A 21,663-nucleotide genomic window follows, 5' to 3' on the forward strand; every position below is an offset into this window, starting at 1 on the left:
AGGCAGAGGTTCTGGGTGAGATTTCCCCTTCCACCAGTGGTTCTGAGTCTCTTGCTGAACTGCTGATTGGGCCCAGGGATCCCCTCACAGTCCTGTACCCTGCAGGGAGCACCCGGCTCCCTTTCTCTGCAGACAGTCATTTGCAATGGCCCAGTCCCGTCGTCCCAGGGCCAGGAACCTGGTTCTTTCCTGGGAGATTGCATTCCCTCCAGTACACTGGGTGTTGGGTGCTGGGTGCTGGGTGCTGTTGTTGTTCAGTCACTCAGTCATGTCCAACTCTTTGCGACCCCGTGGACTGCAGCACGTCAGGCTTCCCTGTCCTTCAGTATCTCCTGGTTTTTGCTCAAAGTCGTGTCCATTGAGTTGATGATGCCATCCAACCATCTCATTTTCTGTTACCCCTTCTCCTCCTGCCCTCAATCTTTCCCAGGATCAGGGTATTTTCCAACACTGGGTGCTGGGTTTCTACATCTCACTGTGTGTCTTGATTTGGGATTAAAGCATTGAAAAGTAAGGGAAGCAGCAGTGATATACTTTTCTATTTTTGCAACTGATTTCCCACGTGGAATAGAGATACCATTTGTTTCTGACTTTACTTATTCTTCTCTACTGAAGTCTCATTTCCTGTGTTGGACATTTGAGTGACTTTCAGTTTATGAAGTCCTTCATTATCAGAGTAGCAGATGGCTGGTCTTGTTGTAGATCTAGGGGAAGTCTGTTTCATCTTTTCTGACTATGAGACCTTCATGTTTTATCCCTGCTGATGGGTAAGGAGAACTGTGTCTTTCCAGCCTGTGAAATCCAGAGAGGTTCAGTGAGTGAGATGCTAAATTGATCCCTCTGCTTAGGATGCTAAAAGAGCTCATCCGTCAAGACCCCTGGCTCTAGATCAGAAGCCAGGAAGATCAAGGCTTAAATATGTGTGACCCAAGCCCCAGCCCATCCCATCTCCTATGTGAGAATAACTAAAATTATCTCCCTAGGGTTGCACAGTGAATTTGTGTGGTGTGTGAAGCACCTGGCTTGTAAGCGCTTGGAAAGATCCCATTTACATCTTGCTAGAGACTGTTCCCTTCTCTTTATTGCCACCATGCTTAGTTCCCAAAGAATTCAATTCTAACCTGGCAGTTCTGTCTCTCCTGTAGCCTTAATGTGTAATGAGGGCAAGTATGTGTTTCTTATTTTTGTATCCTTGATAGCACTTAGAAGAAGAAATACACATTGTGGTCAGTGCCTAGAAAAAGAGTTGGATGAATGGATGGATGCATGGATGGATGGATAGATAGATAGATACATAGATACATAGAACAGACATGCATAATGACAGACAGAACTTAGTTTCAGACTAATTAAAAGCAAGAAGTATAATCTTTGAAACTCTTTAAAGCTCCTTCTCTCCCTCTCTAAAGATGCCATATTCAGTTCAGTTCACTCAGTCGTGTCCAACTCTTTGTGACCCCATGGACTGCAGCACACCATGCTTCCTTGTCCATCACCAACTCCGAGAGCCTACTCAAACTCATCTCCATCCAGTTGGTGATGCCATCCAACCGTCTCATTCCCTGTTTGCCCCTTCTCTTCCCGCCTTCAATCTTTCCCAGCATCAGGGTCTTTTCCAATGAGTCAGTTCTTCACATCAGGTGGCCAAAGTATTGGAGTTTCAGCTTCAGCATCAGTCCTTCCAATGAATATACAGGACTGATTTCCTTTAGGATGGACTGGTTAGATCTCCTTGCAATCCAGGGGACTCTCAAGAGTCTTCTGCAACACCACAGTTCAAAAGCATCAATTCTTCAGCACTCAGCTTTCTTTATAGTCCAACTTTCACATCTATACATGACTACTGGAAAGACCATAGCTTTCTCTAGATGGACCTTTGTTGGCAAGGTAATGTCTCTGCGTTTTAATATGCTGTCTAGGGTGATCATAGCTTTTCTTCCAAGGAACAAGCGTCTTTTAATTTCATGGCTTCAGTCAGTCATTTTGGAGCCCCAAAAAATAAAGTCTGTCACTGTTTCCATTTTTTCCCTATCTATTTGCCATGAAGTAATGGGACAAGATGTCATGATCTTAGTTTTCTGAATTTGAGTTTTAAGCCAACTTTTTCATTCTCCTCTTTCACTTTTATCAAGGGGCTTTTTAGTTCTTCTTCACTTTCTCCCATAAGTGTGGTGTCATCTGCATATCTGAGGTTATTGATATTTCTCCCAGCAATCTTGATTCCAGCTTGTGCTTCATCCAGCCTGACATTTTGCATGATGTACTCTGCATATAAGTTAAATAAGCAAATTGACAATATACAGCCTTGACGTACTCCTTTCCCTATTTGGAACCGATCTGTTGTTCCAGGTCCAGTTCTAACTGTTGCTTCCAGACCTGCATACAGATTTTACAGGAGGCAGGTCAGGTGGTCTTGTATTCCCATCTCTTGAAGGATTTTCCATAGTTGGTGGTGATCCACAAAGTCCAAGGCTTTGGCATAGTCATTAAAGCAGAAGTAGATGCTTTTCTGGAACTCTCTTGCTTTTTTGATGATCCGACAGATGTTCGCAATTTGATCTCTGGTTCCTCTGCCTTTTCTAAAACCAGCTTGAACATCTGGAAGTTCACGGTTTACATATTGCTGAAGCCTGGCTTGGAGAATTTTGAGCATTATTTGGCTAGCGTGTGAGATGAGTGTGGAGTAGTTTGAACATTCTTTGGCATTGCCTTTCTTTGGGATTGGAATGAAAACTGACCTTTTCCAGTCCTTTGGACACTGCTGAGTTTCCAAAGTTGCTGGCATATTGAGTGTAGCACTTTCAAAGCATCATCTTTCAGGATTTGAAATAGTTCAACTGGAATTCCATCACCTCCACTAGCTTTGTTCGTAGTGGTGCTTCCTAAGGCCCACTGGACTTCGCATTCCAGGATGTCTGGCTCTAGGTGAGTGATCACACCATTGTGATTATCTCGGTCATGAAGATCTTTTTTGTATAGTTCTTCTGTGTATTCTTGCCAGCTCTTCTTAATATCTTCTGCTTCTGTTTGGGCCATACCATTTCTGTCCTTTACTGTGCTCATCTTTCCATGAAATGTTCCCTTGGTATCTCTAATTTTCTTGAAGAGATCTCTAGTCTTTCCCATTATGTTGTTTTCCTCTATTTCTTTGCACTGATCACGGAGGAAGGCTTTTTTATCTCTCCTTGCTATTCTTTTGAACTCTGCATTCAAATGGGCATATCTTCCTTTTCTCCTTTGCCTTTTGCTTCTCTTCTTTACACAGCTATTTGTAAGGCATCCTCAGACAGCCATTTTGCCTTTTTGCATTTCTTTTCCATGGGGATGGTCTTGATCCCTGTCTCCTGTACAATGTCATGAACCTCTGTCCATAGTTCTTCATGCACTCTGTCTATCAGATCTAATCCCTTTAATCTATTTGTCACTTCCACTGTATAATCCTAAGGGATTTGATTTAGATCATACCTGAATGGTCAACTCATTTTCCCTACTTTCTTCAACTTAAGTCTGAATTTGGTAATAAGGAGTTCATGATCTGAGCCACAATCTGCTCCTGGTCTTGTTTTTGCTGACTGTATAGAGCTTCTCCATCTTTGGCTGCAAAGAATATAATCAATCTGATTTTGGTATTGACCATCTGGTGATGTCCATGTGTAGAGTCTTCTCTTGTGTTGTTGGAAGAGGGTGTTTGCTATGACCAGTGTGTTCTCTTGGCAAAATTCTATTAGCCTTTGCCCTGCTTCATTCTGTACTCCAAGGTCAAATTTGCCTGTTACTCCAAGTATTTCTTGACATCCTACTTTTGCATTCCAGTCCCCTATAATGAAAAGGACATCTTTTTTGGGTGTTAGTTCTAGAAGGTCTTGTAAGTCTTCATAGAACCATTCAACTTCAGCTCCTTTAGCATTACTGGTCGGGGCATCGACTTGGATTACTGTGATATTGAATGATTTGCCTTGGAAATGGACAGATACCATTCTGTTTTTTTTGAGATTGCATCCAAGTACTGAATTTCAGACTCTTTTTGACCACGATTGCTACTCCATTTCTTCTAAGGGATTCTTGCCCACAGTAGTAGATGTAATGGTCATCTGAGTAGAAAGAGGTCATGTAGCATGGTATTAATAGTGAAGGACCTGAGCTCTGGTCTCAGTTTGTTTGAGTTTAAATCCCAATTTCCTCTTTATGTACTACCTGATATTAGGCAAATTCCTTAAACTTTCTATAATCTTTTTTCTGAAAAGAGACCATAAAAAGAAAGGAAGACATATTGATTTCACAGGATATTTAAAAATGAATATATACTATGTTATTCCAAATGCTTAGCAGAGTGACAGATTTTCCTTCTTAAGTACTCAATAAGGTAGTAAACTGGTGATAATAATTCAGTTAGAAAAAGCAATTCTAATTTTGTTGTTGTTCAATTGCTCAGTTGTGTCCAACTCTTTGTGACCCCATGGACTAATTTTATCAATCCTATTTAATAAGAAAAAGGATAAGAAAAAAATGAACGAAATTAACTAAAGTCATAAAAAGAATTAAAACTGGCTCTGTAACCAAAATCAACCCTTCTCAACTTCTAAGTTTGTGTCTCTACCCTGCCACCTATTCAGATTTTACTTGGCTTTGTCTCTATTGTACAGAGGAAGCTTTGAGAGGCCCAGAGGAAATTATTGAAAGTCCTGACATTCAGACTTTGATTTCAGATCTGAACACTGACATATTTACACATACCCAGGGCTTTCCTTTCCTAGACAGAAGAAATTTACAGGATGGGAATTTGGCCTCTACAGTGTCCTGGCCAACCTTCAGGTATCTCACAAGTCTGTACATGAAAGCTAATACTTTTGGATGAAAGGACAGGAAAATCAATAAACCTTTGGATTGGATCATAGACATGTTTTACAACTACTCACCCCTCCCAAAAGAGATACACAGCGTTGAATTATCTGTAGCATTTAATCCTTTAATCAGCTTGGTCTTCTAAATGGATCCAAAGTGTTTGGAATGTCTTTCCTAAAATTGGAATTTCAGTGCTCTTGTGTTGCAATTACTCAGGTTTTTTCAGCCCACTCTGTTCCAGAGGCTTGCTGCAATAATTGCTCATGTAGCTGGAACATGTTTTCTATGCCTGGAAAAGTCCATCACCGATATCACTACCGTCAGTCAGTCAGACCATCAACAAATATTGATGTTCTTTAGGTCAGCAGGAGACCGCTGTGTCTAAGGAGGCATTAATATGATGTTGATTTGAATGTGAGTGTTAAGAGCTATGTCATGCTTGGCCTTGTAGATCATATGAAATGTAAACTCTAAGATCAGTGGGGGGCCATAGAAGTGCTCTAAACAGTGGGAAAAGATTACCAGATTGCTATTTTCAAAAAGATTATAGTGGTAGCAGCACAGAGGGTGGCTTGAGGGAAGCAAGATGAGATCCTGGCAGAGATGTCTCAGCCATTGCACTGGGCCAGACCAGGCTCATGTGAGGTTAGAAGGCAGAGATGTGTAAGACTTAGTGGTTGGTTCAATTTGGAGAGAAAAGAGAGGGATGGCATCAAGGAAGACTCAAAACTCGAGCTTGAGCAATGACAGTGGCACTTGCTAATAAGCCTGGTGACCTTGAAGATCGAGCACTGAATGGGCATTAGATGTCATTATAATGGGAGAAGACCTTACAAGCTTGTAGTGTAACCATGAAGGAAACTGAAGCCCAAAGTGGTACCTTGGCTTCCTCAGTGTCACAGTGTGTTATCAGTAGAGCTCAGACTTAAGTCTGTATCTCCTATTTCATACCCAGGACTGCTGAAATGGAGAACTCTATTGAAAAGATTTAATGAGCATCTAGTGTGAAATCTAGTAGGCCTTCACTGGTGGCTCAGATGGGGAAATCTCCCCAAAATGCTGGCGACATGAGTTTGACCCCTGGGTCAGGAAGATCCCCTGGAGAAGGAAATTGTAACCCACTCCAGTATTCTTGCCTGGAGAATTCCATGGACAGAGGAGCCTGGTGGGCTACAGTCCATGGTTTCACAAAGAGTTGGACATGACTGAGCAGCTAACAGTATTGAATTCTACTGAAAGGTGGATTTACAGTGGAGTTAAGGAAGCTTAAGATTCACAGCCTTCATAGGCATGGGCTCCTGTGAGTGCTGGCAGTTTGAGGGAGTTGTAGATTGTTGCAGGTGGAGAGGGGAAGTTAGGTTGAAATCAGAAGACATTCCTATTTCCTCATTTTCTGCCAAACTGCCTAAAGGTATCTCAGAATAAAATTATGCAAATCTTTAAGGCACTGGTAATTTGTTGTCATCTAATTTGTCATTCAAATAAATACTGATTGTTAAATCTCATTTTATTAACAATTTTGTATTGCTTTTCTTAAAGTGAGGCCCTGACAAGTTGCATAACTTTTATCCTCAGAAGACCTGGGTCTGTGCTTGGTCCTACCAATTTGTGTTACCCCTTCCAACTCTCTCGGCTCAAGAACTGTCCCAATCCAGTCCTTCCTCCTGGACTTAGGAACCCCTGCTTCACACCCCAAATTAGCATATGGTTTGTTAAGACTCTTCTTTACTCTCAGAAACTGCTTATTCAAAAACTGGTTCTTCTAAAAGTGTAACCTACTGCATTTGTCAAATGAGGTGGTTGAAATTAGATCTTTCCAGTCCCTTCCTTCCAATTTTGTCCTAAGTTTCTTTTCAAAGAGTGGCAAAATGCTATTTTTTTATAACCACCCACTGGCCATCTAGATGCCATTGTAGGGGATTAGAATTAGAATCTTGTAGAAGCATTTTGAGTCCATGAGTAAATGACAAGGAACATATAAAAATCTCTTAACTTCTATAGGATTTTTCCTCCAACAGAAACCTTGATTATTTATTAAGGTATTTGGCTTGAGATTTCAAGATGTTATTTGAATTTCACTTTTAAGTCAGCTTTTTTAAAGCTCTGAATTTCCTTTTAGGCAAATTGTGTCTCACCACACATTAGCACTCAGATAAGGCAAATAAAAAAGTCTGCTCATAGGATATCAGTGGTTATTGTTTATTTATCTCTCTTTATTTCTGATCCGCTTTAAGACTTTCCTATAGTAAAGGAAAACATTTGAACTTATCTTGATTGAACTATCTCTCATGTTCCAGTGTGTTATTCTTGTTGCTTTGATCAATTGCACTGGATATTAAATTGGAAAATTAAAAAAAAAAAAGAGAGAGCTTACTTTTTCTTTTCATTTTTATTCTATTATCTTACTGAAATTCGTATCCTGATGCTTGGATCACCATAATATGCATATCTGTTTATTAGCTTTCTGTGTGTTGTCTTAACCTTGAAAAGTGATATTTAAAAAAAAAGAAATGAGTTCACCTCTTCAGACCCATGAATAAGTATAAAACCAAAGATAGAGAAGTGGAAAGGGAAAGTCTTGCTTTGTTTCTTTCTTTCGAAGCTAAATATAAGGAAACATGAACAGAAGGGCCCCTCACTGTTAACACGCTGTTTGCTGTTTAATGGTGCATTCACCATGCGTGTGGGGTCTCGCATAGGAAGAGTCTTAATATTTAGATAGCATCTCTCCTTCAGACAGTGATTTGAGAGCTTGCAGATCTAGCTTTCTCAGATCAGCACCTCAGAGAAGTTGGAAAGGAATATCTCCATTATTCACATCCCCTCTCTCTCCCTCCTACTCAGACTCAGGTTTGTACCCCTTTTATTTCAATATAGGGAAGGTTTCTTCGCTTTCATCTTCTGGATTTCCAGAGGGAAGATACTGCGCATTTTTTTTTTTATTGTTTTGAAATTCCAAATTAACAGTTCTCTGCATTATGTGTGTTTCTATGCAAAGTACCAGGTGATCTAATTTGAATAGAGACTAACCCAGAGGAGAATGGTTTGGATGTTATCTCCATTCCCTTCTAAGCCCTAGAAGGAGAATGAGGAGAACATGGTATATAGTTTGTTTCTTTATGAAACAGTGGACTTGCGGAGGACGTTTCTAGTAGGTTGTTTGTTCTAGCCTTCCAGACCACCCACTAAGCTGCCAGCTTCTCTCCTCCTGTGCTCCAGCTTCCCTCCTCCTGTGCTCCAGCTTCCCTCCTCCTGTGCTCCAGGTTCCCTCCTTCTGTGCTCCAGCTTCCCTCCTGCTGTGCTCCAGGTTCCCTCCTCCTGTGCTCCAGGTTCCCTCCTCCTGTGCTCCAGCTTCCGTCCACCTGTGCTCCAGCTTCCGTCCTCCTGTGCTCCAACTTCCCTCCTCCTGTGCTCCAGCTTCCCTCCTCCTGTGCTCCAACTTCTCTCCTCCTGTGCTCCAGGTTCCCTCCTCCTGTGCTCCAGCTTCCCTCCTCCTGTGCTCCAGCTTCTCTCCTCCTGTGCTCCAGCTTCCCTCCTCCTGTGCTCCAGCTTCCCTCCTCCTGTGCTCCAGCTTCCCTCCTCCTGTGCTCCAGCTTCTCTTCTGTGCTCCAGCTTCATTTGCTTTCATGTCTTGAGACTTTGGCTTTAGGTTTCTGTTTCTTTTTAATATTTCTATTTTACTATCATTTTAATATTTTCTATTTCCCTGTATAGTGAGATTTTGTCTTCAATATGCATTTCCTCATATTTTGTGCAAACTTTTTATCTCGATGCGCTTCCAGGATGACATTGGTGCTGACATCTGGCTCTTCTTGAAAAAATACATCATTTAATTTAGCATCTCCCTACTTCCTCTGCTATAATGCAGACGATTAAAATGGAGTATCATTTAGGGCAGAGTAATTTAAATGAAGGAGAGTATACAATGCCCAACAATATCTACTAAATATGGATCTATGTTTGGAAAATTATCTTCTTTTTTATTATTATTCAAAGAAGAGAAGGAGAAGGAAAGAAAAAAAAAGTTATAAGAATGACATATCATCAGCCAGTCTGTTTTAGTTTGGCGTTGTAAGATAAATAGATTTTGAAGGGAGTGCTTTTTTTTTTTTTTTTAATTGATAGCATCCCTCACTTTGGGAAACTGAAAAGCAAGTTGATGATCAAAGTTTCTATTTTCAAGATTTGCATTCAAAAACAACTTAGGTCTGGTGGGTTTAAGGATCTTGGATTTGTGTGTGAAATATAATGACCTGGCTCTAGGCTTATTACTAACAGGAAAAACTTTGACTTTCTGCAGATAGGTGGCAAGAGATACGAGTTGCCTCCAATGTTGTTCAGTCACTAAGTCTTATCTGACTCTTCGTGACCCCATGAACTGCAGCATGCCAGGCTTCTCTGTCCCCCACTATTTCCCTGAGTTTGCTCAAACTCATGTCCATTGAGTCAGTGATGCCACCCAACTATCTCATCCTCAGCCGCCTCCTTCTCCTCCTGCCCTCAATCTTTCCCAGGATCAGGGTCTTTTCCAGTGAGTTGGCTCTTTGTATCAGTTAGCCAAAGTATTGGAGCTTCAGCTTCAGCATCAGTCCTCCAATGAGATTTACAGTTTTTCTCACATGCAAACTGCTGAGATGATGGCCCACAGCTCCTGGACCAGCCTTTCATATTAGCCACAAATGACCTCTACTGGGAAACAGACTCAGAGGAAGGACACGTAGCAAATTTTACTAAAAAATGTTCCACTTTCCATGAAACCTTTTCTATATCACAATTTGCTTAGTCCCTGTGTCTAGTGTTGATTAGGTTAACTGCATGCCCTCTTTGTGTCTACATGTCTGTTAATTGTCTTATCTTTTAAGTTCCCCGGGGAGGGATCCAGTGACTGACTCAGACCATTTTAGTGCAAGGTAGAGGATATCATATGAATAAACATTACACTAAATGATGTGCAAGCTTCTATAAAACTGGAAGGTCTCTTGGGGATTAAGAACTTTCCAGAGGCAAAAATCTACTAACAGCTTTCTTAGCTGGCCCTGCACCCCACATTCATCTCACTCTTTCTACTGGTTGTTCATTTCAAATTATGTTTGTGTGTGCTGGATTACTTCCGTCTGATGACTTCAAGTGTACGTACATGTGTGGTTGTGAGTGTGTGTGTGCATCATACCAACCTTTGAACTTCCCTCTGGGGTTTCTTAATCTAGGTTATTAGCAGTTATTGATTTCTTTGCCCTTTGATAGCTCAAATGGAACACAAGTATACATTTACATAAATCTTCTGAAAACGTTGATATTACAAAACAGTCTGTTGAAATTTGCAGTGAGATGTGTGCACATTCACTGTCAGGAACATCTAATCTGGGAACAGCCAAATTCTATTGTGAGGTCAGTGGAAGGATCAGCTCCTCAACAAAGGAATTCCAGGGATCAACAATGTTTAAAAAAATTTAAAAAATGACAAAAATGCCATTGATCAGAGGTGAGTAAAAAGGTAAAACTCATGTTTGTCCATTATGAGGAAAAAATATCCTAGGGATTTTTGGCAGAAGGCAGAATAAGAGAGGAGTTTGTGTTTAGCACCATGACACCTGATAGTTAACAGGACTTCAGCACTATTGAATTGAAGGTAAAGTGAGGATCCTTCAGTGGTTCTGTCTTGCCACTAGGATCAATCACATGCATATTAAGCAATATATCATAGGGAGAGGTAAGCACACAGTGATTAAGAATCTAATGTGAGTTAAACTTGTCCCCCACTTACTAGCTGAGTAATTTAAGTTACTAAGCCTCTGCATGCCTTGCTTTTCTCATCAGAAAAAAAGCAAATCATATAATTAGTTGAAATGCCCTTAATAATAGAATTTATCTGACACCATAAGTAGAAAACCAAGAAATGCTAGATGTTATTAATAATAGCAATTGCTTATATTTGCGTAGGGCTTTTAACATTTACAGAGTTTTCCCACTTTCTACTGTTGACTTCCCATAACTCTTCAAGAAAAAAAAAAAGATAACATTATCTCCTTATTTCTTCTGATATTTATTTAAGTAAGAGAAGTCAGTTCAGCGTTTAAGGGCTTTACTCAAGGTCAAGCAGTGGCAGATAGTACTAGTTGTAGTGGCCACTCCCCACATTGTCTTTGCTGGCAGAGCCCGCCTTGCTTTCTCTGTTTTTACTGCACGTACTCTGGGCATGTGGCTGAATTCTGGTCACAGAAACTGCAGAGATTTTGCTGTTAGGGCTTTGGGGAAAGTGTTTCCTTTATAAGTTAAAACAAAATAAGCACATATACGCTGGAGGCTCTTTTTTCTTTGCTGGAAGTAACTGTGTCTGCACATGATGCAGAGAAGTGTCAGGGCCTCTTTGCAAACACGAGGGTAGGTAGCACTCAGTGCTGACACTGTCAGAGAGGAAATGTGTGTATCACCTGAGTCCTTGATGACAGTGTTAGACTAACTTAGTCTTGGAACCCCACGAACCCTGGACCACTTGTTGCATGAGATAATATATCCATATCATTTGAGTCATTAGTACTCTGTTTCTTACACTAAAGATATACTAACAGAATATGGTGGCTAAACCAAGAATCAAAATCTGGTCTTCTTCTGATTCCTAGGCCTTTGTTCTTTTCAGCAAAGCACACTGCGATCCTGATATTAAGGCCCATCGAAATAGAGCCGAATGTATCTCCCTGTTCTGATATTTGTGTGTCCCTGCCCATAATCTCGGAGAAGGCAATGGCACCCCACTCCAGTACTCTTGCCTGGAAAATCCCATGGACGGAGGAGCCTAGTAGGCTACAGTCCATGGGGTCACTAAGTGTCGGACACGACTGAGCGACTTCACTTTCACTTTTCATTTTCATGCATTGGAGAAGGAAATGGCAACCCACTCCAGTGTTCTTGCCTGGAGAATCACAGGGATGGGGGAGCCTGGTGCGCTGCTGTCTGTGGGGTCACACAGAGTCGGACATGACTGAAGCGACTTAGCAGCAGCAGCAGCAGCCCATAATCTAAGCTTGAGCCAAGCCTAGGGACCTGCTCTCTTTCTCTTGCAGTGTGAGCTTTCTCCTCTCTGGGCCCCTGGCCTCATGCTCCCTTCCCTTAGAATATCATCCATGTAGCCCTTTGACTCCATTAGAATCACACATGTCTTTCTGGATCTAGCCTGAATGCCTCCTTTATAAGATGCTATTCTTGATGATACTTTTCTTTCTTGCTCTCTAAAAGATATGCATGTTTTCTCCTGCTGCATACCTTTTCCTTCCTTATTTTGTAACCATCTTTGTACAGCTCAGCCTCTCTACTAGATTGTGAGTTTCCAGAAACTGGTACTGAGTCTCATTCCCTCGTTGAGTCTTCATAGCACACATTTTTTATCCCTGCTTCTTAAGAAGGCATAATAAATGTTTACTGAATTAAATATGTGGAATTTTACAGCTGAAAGTTCTTTCTTCTGAACAAAGCTCCCATTTTCAGGAAATTATAGAAAGTTCTTATTCTTGGATTCATGATCCCCATAGGATTCAGGAGATCAGGGGAATCATTAATGGTATATTCATTGTTTTATGCTCATAGCTTTTATTAGATCAGATTCTTAAAGAATTCATGGCTCCTTAAAAGAATGAGAACCTCTGTTTAAGCTGGAAAGTTGAATAAAGGCTTTCTGAGCCAAACACACACTCCAGAGCATCCATGTTTTAGGAAAACCACTGTTGTGAGTTTTCTTCCTTTCCCTAAAATCGGAGTACAAGGAAAACAACCAAAAACAAAACAACTTTCTGGCTGTTGAATATCCCTCTTACATTTTATCCAACTGTGCTATCCCCATGAAAGATTATTCCACATCTCTTTGGGACCCTGATTATTCTGTCCCCATATTCACTTCCATACACATCTTTAAAAACATCCAACCTAATGTTTCTGGCAGGGCGGTGCAGGGAGCAGAGAGGGGTCATGTGAGACTGGGTGATCAGAGGACACCAGGGCCTGCACGAGGCTGGTTAAGGAAGAATGTAGGTAGCCAGCTTCAGCCCCTGAACCAGCCTGCTAACATCATCCAAGTGGTTTTGCCAGTGCTCATTCAGAAGTGAATGAAGCTTCCTTCAGGAGAGCAGGGTTATGAGCTCTGACAAGACTGAGTTCTTATGGAGTCTCCTCATGCTTTACAAGGGCAGAACCCTGAGTCACTGATGACTGAGAACATTGCACAAAAACATGTCTTGTTTTATAGACTACGACCTCTGTTGCCCTCTTCATCATTCAGGATTTGGAGCTATAGACCTTCAGGAATGAAAAGACGTTAGGATCCTGTATTCAAAGTGCTCACTGTCAGGAAGCCCAGGGCACAGTATTGTTTCCCTTATGATTAGATTCTACCTCCACAGTCGGACACAGAGCAAGGGGAAAAAAAAAGATCATTCATAACTGAAAAATGAGGAGACATGTCCTACTTAGAAATTCTAAGATTTCCCGGAGATGAGGGAGAGATGAGGTGAAGGTCAGTAGCCAGGCCAGCTGTCCTAGTGGAACTCAGATTTCCCTAAGTGTCCACTGGTTCCCACAGCACGCATGCGTGCTGTCACTTCAGTCATGTCTGACTCTTGTGACGCCATGGACTGTAGCCCAGCAGACTCCTCTGTCCATGGGATTCTCCCAGTAAAAATACTGAGGTGGGTTGCCATGCCCTTCTCCAGGGCATATTCCTGACCCAGGGATTGAACCTGGGTCTCCTGCTTTGCCAGGCAGGTTCTTTACCATTAGCGCGACCTAGGAAGCCTAAGAACTACCCTAAATTCTTAGTTTAAGAATAATAGAAAGCTTACTGAACTCCTACAGGAAAGCTTCTTAGTCCACTGCTGCTACCAACTGGGTTGCTACTCATAAGCAAAATAATTAGGAAAGGCCACACAAGAGAGTTCCAGAAAAGTATCTATTTCTGCTTTAATGACTATGCCAAAGCCGTTGACTGTGTGGATCACAGTAAACTGTGGAAAATTCTGAAAGAGATGGTAATACAAGACCATCTGACCTGCCCCTTGAGAAACCCGTATGCAGGTCAGGAAGCAACAGTTAGAACTGGACATGGAACAACAGACTGGTTCCAAATAGGAAAAGGACTACGTCAAGGCTGTATATTGTCACCCTGCTTACTTAACTTATATGCAGAGTACATCATGAGAAATGCTGGGCTGGAAGAAGCACAAGCTGGAATCAAGATTGCTGGGAGAAATATCAATAACCTCAGATATGCAGATGACAGCACCCTTATGGCAGAAAGTGAAGAAGAACTAAAGAGCCTCTTGATGAAAGTGAAAGAGGAGAGTGAAGAAGTTGGCTTAAAGCTCAACATTCAGAAAACTAAGATCATGACATCCAGTCCCATCACTTCATGGTGAATAGATGGGGAAATGGTGGAAACAGTGGCTGACTTTATTTTTGGGGGCTCCAAAATCACTGCACATGGTGACTGCAGCCATGAAATTAAAAGACACTTACTCCTTGGAAAGAAAGTTATGACCAACCTAGACAGCATATTAAAAAGCAGAGACATTACTTTGTCAACAAAGGTCCATCTAGTCAAGGCTATGGTTTTTCCAGTGCTCATGTATGGATGTGCGAGTTGGGCTATAAAGAAAGCTGAGCGCTGAAGAATTGATGCTTTTGAACTGTGGTGTTGGGGAAGACTCTTGAAGAGTCCCTTGGACTGCAAGGAGATCCAACCAGTCCATCCTAAAGGAGATCAGTCCTGAATATTCAATGGAAGGACTTATGTTGAAGCTGAAACTCCAATACTTTGGCCACCTGATGCGAAGAGTGGACTCATTGGAAAAGACCCTGATGCTGGGAAAGATTGAGGGCAGGAGGAGAAGGGGACGACAGAGGATGAGATGGTTGGATGGCATCACCAACTCAATGGACATGAGTTTGGGTGGACTTGGAGTTGGTGATGGACAGGGAGGCCTGGCACGCCGTGGTTCATGGTGTCGCAGAGAGTCGGACATGACTGAGTGACTGAACTGAACTGAACTGAACTCCTGGGGGAATGTGCACATTCCTTCATAGGAGGTGAAGGGATGGAAACCACATTGACCTCCTCCCCACCTTCCATCCTTCTTCCTCTGTGATGCTTGCTTTAAGTTAGCTAAGGGTCAAACACTATGTTCTTTCTTTAGGAAAATAAATGGAGAAGTCCTATGCTACTAGTTAGCAAGTGTAGAGTAAATGTTGGTTTATTTCAGTCTAGTAATCAATTGATAGGCATTTTTAAATGTAGAATCAGATATTTAGGAAGGTGTTTTAGGGATTCCTTAAATGTTTGGATTTTCATTTCTAAATTATATTTTTATGTTAAAAGAAAAAAAAAAAACACACCTGCTGTCACATTTGAATGTGTCACCTGTTTAAATATTTGGCATAATGGAGACTTCTTATGTGTTAGCTTAGCCTGCAGCCTGCCACGTTAATTCGCTCTAATCCAGTGCTGGACACAAGGCTTGCTTTGCCATTTTGATACTGATTTTTGGTGTTTTACAATAAAATGACTGTTAGTCATCCATGTGTAGACTTCCCTTCATATCCACAGGTTCATCATCCCTGAATTCAATCATCCTCTGGTCAAAAATATTGGGAGAAAAATCCAGAATTTAAAAATAACAGGGCTTCCCTGATAGCTCAGTTGGTAAAGAATCTGCCTGCAATGTAGGAGACCCCGGTTCAATTCCTGGGTTGGGAAGGTCCGCTGGAGAAGGGATAGGCTACCCATTCCAGTATTCTTGGGCTTTCCTTGTGGCTCAATTGGTAAAGAATCTGCCTTCAATGTGGGAAACCTGGGTTCGATCCCTGGGTTGGGAAGATCCCCTGGAGAAGGGAAAGGCTACCCACTCCAGTATTCTAGCCTGGAGAATTCCATTGACTCTATAAGCCATGGGGTCACAAAGAGTTGGACACGACTGAGCAACTGTCACTTTCACTGAATTTGCAACATGATCATGACTATTTACATGGCATTTACATTGTATTAGATATGATATAATTATAATCTAGAGATGATTTAAAGCATATGAGAGAGTGTTCATAGGTTATATGCAAATACTTTGCCATTTTGTATAACGGACTTGAACATTTGGCTCAGTGCTGGGGAGGAAGCCACAGAAAAAGCTCCACCCCCTTGAAGACCCCCATTTATCCCTGCACAGAGCCTGGCACAGTTTCTAGTGCCTTCTCATTCTCCAGGGAATGAGTGATTTGAAAACAGCAGCTTGATGAATGGGCTTCAGCATCCTCTTTATAAGTATAGAGAAAATGAAGTTCCACCTTGACCCCACCAGAAGTTTAATAAGTAATGGATATAGCAGGAAGGAGCCGCAGCAAAAGAACAGGACAGATGATTCGTGGTGCCAGCAGCCCCTAGACTGTAATCCTTAGGCCACTCTGCAAAGTCCCAGAAGTAACTGGGCACTGAGGCCCTGGGGCAATGTAGGTATAGGTTGTCTGGCCATAGATATTTAGATCATAGCTATTAAAGAAAATATCTTAAGATTTGAAGAGGAACCTAAAAAAGCTGTTACCATATGGTCAACCACTTATTGCTTTGAATCAGGGCTGTTTTGGTACTATATCATAAGAACAAGATACGGGGGGGGGCGGCAGGGGAAACACTGGCTACCCATAGATATTCCATTTTGTGTGATATTATGGGAAAAACCCAAACAAGCTTTTTGGTCAAACCCAATATTTATCAAATCAGCCTTGATCACATTGACTGGAATTTATACTTAAATGCTATACATTTGAACTTGGAATTAAATCTGTACATTAAAAATATATACCAAATGAATAAAAGTAAATGACCATTTATATGTATTTTTAAGTACATATGTTTTACTTGATTAATAGGTTCCAGTGTTTTTTGTTTTGTTTGAAAAATACACAGAAATGATAGACAATAAAACCAGAATGGATGGACGATTGTGTTAACCTCTTTTACTCATCTAATGGTGGTAGTTTTGGCTGTGGCCCTTTAACAGATGCTAATTCTATAAAACAGTATTGGTAATTAACCAGAACAGAAAAACAAACAATAATAAATCAACCTTATATAATGACATATCACCTTCCAGGAGTAAGGCAGTGAATAATGCATATAGATAGAAAAGGGGAAAAACAGAGGGGAAAAGAGATTTCAAATAATCGATGGAAAACATAACTAAAGGTTAGCAGTTCTCCCTTTTTTCTTGCTTTCATTCTGAAAAGGAAAGATTAGATTGATTCAAGCAGATATGCTTTGAAATGCCATAAAGAACGCCTCATCTGGTGCAGTATTAACAAGCTGCCTGAGTGTATCACTGGCATTTTCATTTTACTAGCCCAGCAAGGAGAATCAGGGAGTGGATTTTTACCTCCCTGCCCGCCTGCCTGTGAATTGCTTAAACAACTTCTGCGTGCATGTGTGAGTGGCTCCATACTGTTACATGCTGGGTTAAAAAGGTTCCTTCTCTGGGGCTCCAGTGGCTTCCCTCATCAGATGGATGGGAAATGCAGTTTGTGGCCGGCTGAACTTCATTATTTAGTTTACTGCCATCTTGTATCAAGAGAGCAACTACCGAGAAATGCTTTATGCCCATACCCCCATTTTCTTGGTGGGGGATTTATAGGCCTGTTCGGCAAAATCATACCGAGGTAGAGCAACGACATCTCTCTGTGTCTTCAAACAAACAGCCATCCCACCGTCACTGATCAGCGTTCCTGGGATGGCGGTGATTGAAATTTAGCACTTAGAGCAACTTAATTGGCACACAGATCTGTTAAGCATATGCCCCCACCGCAGGCCTGCCATCTGACATGCCCCTAGGGCACCCAGCGCTTCGCACATGCTCACGTTTTGCTAAGAAAGTCAGCTTTGAACAGATCCTTGAAGGAAGTCTGTACAGTGGTTAAAGAGAGGGGTGGCCTTAGAGCTCAGGTCCTCAGATTTGTGCCTGTTTTGGGGTGACCGTGGTCCTTCATCCCCTTGAGGTTGGAACAAACCTAAGGCATGGAGCTTCAGTTCGCTTGCTGTGAAAGAAGTGATCAGAAGCCCCTCGGCGGAGCCTTTGTCTTCGGTAAAGCAAGCCTTGTGCTAGCAGAGTAGAACCATGAAGGATTCAGCAGCTCCTTGGCAGCCTGCTGGCTTGGAATTCAAGGTTAGACCGTTCTGTGCTCACTGTGGCTACAACTGATCCCTTGGCCTTCAGAGGAAATCCAAAAAATCAATGTCAACATTTTTATGCTGAGTTGGAAACAGCAGGACTGGGCCGAATGTTCTAGGTTATGACTATCAAGAGAGAAATATGAACCTCAACAGAAAAGAAGGCAGAGCTATTAGGCTCTTTTCATTATGTAAGGAGAGCAAATAAGGGCTGAGACCATCCATGGTTAGAAACATGCTGCTCAGTGTCGTGGCTCTCCTATGCTTCACTTAACCAGGCGGAGCGAGGTCAGGGCTGCAGGCAGCAAAGGCAGCCGCTTTCTGATGCTGCCATCATGGGCATGAGTTCTGGTGGGTCCCAGACCACCAGGCCTTATCTGTATTTATGTTCTTTTGTGGCGTCAGGCAAAATTCTGGGCTCCTAGTAAATGCTTCATAGGTGTTGAATTCTGAAAGGATGAGCTAAATAGTTTGGGTTCCTCTGAGTGAGGCTGAAGAAAAGCAACAAGTTAAAATTGTAGGAAGATTTGCTGAGAAGCAAATGAAGCTTAAGTTTCAGTGTTAATTGCACAGGCCCTTTGCCAGGATGTGCAGATTGGAACTCATGACTTTGTATTTTGTTTCTTATAAAGAGCTCCCTAAATTCTGTAAGCTCTAGGACCCAGGGTCCAGTTTTAGCTTTTTAAGGAAATGCCCTGGTAAGTGAAGTGAAAGTTGCTCAGTTGTGTCCAACTCTTTGCACCCATGGACTATACAGTCCATGGAATTCTCTAGACCAGAATACTGGAGTGGGTAGCCTTTCCCTTCTCCAGGGGATCTTCCCAACCCAGGGATCCAACCCAGGTCTCCCACATTGCAGGCGGATTCTTTACCAGCTGAGCCACAAGGAAAGCCCAGGCACTGGTAAACCCTTCCCCAATCAGTATAAGCGGATGCTGCAACAATTTATTCAATTATATTAAGCACCTGTTAAAGGAATTCTAAGCCCTCCCTTGGGCCATTTCAGTTCTATGAAATTGTAATTGTTTGAAACTAACCGTGATTTCTTCTTTTGCCTTCAGGTGATTCTCATTTTGACAAAGCTGTATGACTATAACCTGGGGAGCATCACCGAGAGCTCGCTTTGGAGGTAAGAAAATTGAGCTAATAGTTACTGTGTTATTTAAACATGATGCCCTTGGCCAGGCTGCTCCCTCCTCACCCCTGTTTCCTAGTGAGAAGTTTCTGGTTATATGTACCCTTTCTTCTCTGTCTGCTCTTTGCTTTCTTTAACCATGGGTAGGGGTTTTTGTTGTTGTTGTTTACCAGGAGGGCCAGATCTTTTCTTTTTATAGACCTCTTGTTTTGGTCACAAGTCAAAGTGTTCATTAGGTTGTCTTTATGGTGTTGGTTCCCATAGATCTCACCAATCGTGAGCTTTTGGGGGTGGAAACAAAAGAATAAGGATGTATTTGCAGAGGGGATCAGTGTAACTCAAGGTCTGAAGAACCCAGGCAGGCTCCCAGGGCAACACTTTCACAGCTGCTTTTCTGTGGTTCTGCAGCACAGAGCTGTGCACACACACATGCATGCGTTTATTTCTGGGATCCACACTGCTGGGACATATATAGAGAGTGTATAGTGAGTGATTTTTCAAATGGATGAACAAATCCTTTAAGAGGGCAGACTAACTCATTGGATTTGGCACGAAAGCAAGTCCTCAGATACCCAGACAGTCCTCCTTTATTCTTGAAAACTATACATTCTCTTGTTTCATTTTATTTCTTAAAAAAACTGCTTGATTTATCTCATTCCTCTTTGGCCCTTCTCCAGTAGCCTGTGTCATGTGCTCAAACCCAAACTAATCCCTGAAGTCTAGGAGAGAGCCTCCTCCGATTAGCCTGGCCTGGATCACATGATGATTCCTGAGCCTGAGAGGATGGAGACAGACTTCAGAGATGATATTCACACATAGACACATGCACTCTTATATGCACATGCACACACAGAAAGGCAGGAGTGGTCTGTGGACAGACCAAAGATAGTAGTAACCACAGAAGATCAGTGGGAGGTTCCATTAACTGTCAGTTTGCAAGACCAGGAGAGACTGGCTGCTGGCTCTGAGTCTCAATGCTGAGGTCTAGGGAGAAAGACTCCAGTCACCCTGTTTCTCAGCTGTTCCCCCTGCTCCCAGGACACTCAACAGTGGCTGGGGAGGGAAAGCTGATTTTCATGGTAGCAGTTTGGTTGCAGGGCCTGCCTCTGTTGGGGAATGTGGTGGTCATACAAGAGGAGGCTCATGGATTGAATAGACACGCCAAAAGAATGTACCAGACCCCACAAGAAGGTTGTTTATTAAATTTCATTTTCACTTGATGTCTATTTTTTATTAGACTTGACACTGTGTATAAAAAGCTCCAAATAAATTGTCCTATGCTCTGGGAGAGTCTTACTATACTACAGAAAAGGCTAGATTCTGTTATTTTATTTGTTGTCAGGCATTTCAATTAGTGAGCTCTTTTCCCAATGAAGAGGTCAATTATGCAGAGTTTCTGTCCCAAGAAAATTTATGTAACTGAATTCGAGTGTAGGAGGTTTGGTAGGAGCCTCTTAAAGTACAGTTCTTTAATACATTAAGGGCCTGACTCCTGCTGTATTGTTTAAATTCAGTACCTGTTTGTCAGCATCTCTGAGTAAGCTTATGCTTCCTTGATCAATTTCTCTAATGTATGTGCATAAATGAAAATAAAAGCCAGCTTTTACTCTGTAGTGCATCTGCCATCTAAAGTGTTGTTGGCGTATTAGAAAATTAAAAGATGTGCAGTTCTGTCTCCGTTGGATAGAGGCAGAGAAGCCATAACTCTCACTCTGAATAGTCCTAGGAAGGGCACTCTGGAGGGATATGAGGAACAGCCTGTCCCGGGCTGCAGGAGCACGCGTCCAGCATGCATCTCTCTCTCTCTGATGGGGCTCTGTTACTGATGCCCCAGTCTAGGAGGACTATTCTTTTCTGATCTTAAGGAATCAGGTGAAATAAAAATGGCATCTCATTCCAGTGGTATCAGACCTCCCTTCTGAGGGAGCAAACTCCATGGGCTTTAGCTTGGGAAAGTGTGGCAAGAGTGACCTGCTTACTTTTCCACCTTAGAACCAATTTCACTGCAGAATATACACATATGTGTACACACACACACATACACACACATACACACGCATTCATAAAAACACACATATACATATATACACTTATACACACATGTATGAAAAAGTAAAGTGTTAGTCACACAGTTGTGTCTGACTCTTTGCAGGCTCCTTTGTCCATGGAATTCTCCAGGCAGGAATACTGGAGTGGGTTGCCTTGCCCTCCTCCAGGGGATTGTTCCGACCCAGGAATTAAACTCGGGTCTCCTGCATTGCAGGCAGATTCTTTACCATCTGAGCTTCCTAGGAAATCTATATATATATATGCATATATATATGCATATGTGTGAAAGTAGCTCACTCGTCTCTGACTCTTTGCAATTCCATGGACTATACAGTCCATAGAATTCTCCAGGCCAAAATACTGGAGTGGGTAGCCTTTCCCTTCTCCAGGCAATCTTCCCAACCCAGGTCTCCCGCATTGCAGGCAGATTCTTTACCAGCTAAAC

At 42.0% G+C, this 21,663-nt stretch overlaps 1 protein-coding gene across 9 annotated transcripts in view; it reads left to right on the forward strand.

Moving 5' to 3' along the window:
• The window catches only part of LOC145539476 (VPS10 domain-containing receptor SorCS1), a 580,892-nt gene that overhangs the window by 197,478 nt on the left and 361,751 nt on the right, over positions 1-21,663 (forward strand). For all 9 annotated transcript variants that reach the window (XM_081573556.1, XM_081573559.1, XM_081573557.1 and 6 more), the window contains exon 2: positions 19,096-19,163. In XM_081573556.1, the coding sequence (XP_081429682.1) occupies positions 19,096-19,163 (68 nt within the window). The remainder of the gene's footprint in view (positions 1-19,095; positions 19,164-21,663) is intronic.

This window comes from Giraffa tippelskirchi, chromosome 2 (assembly GCF_054371585.1).
Source record: "Giraffa tippelskirchi isolate mGirTip1 chromosome 2, T2T-mGirTip1v1.2.pri, whole genome shotgun sequence".
NCBI classification, from domain to species: Eukaryota; Metazoa; Chordata; class Mammalia; order Artiodactyla; family Giraffidae; genus Giraffa; species Giraffa tippelskirchi.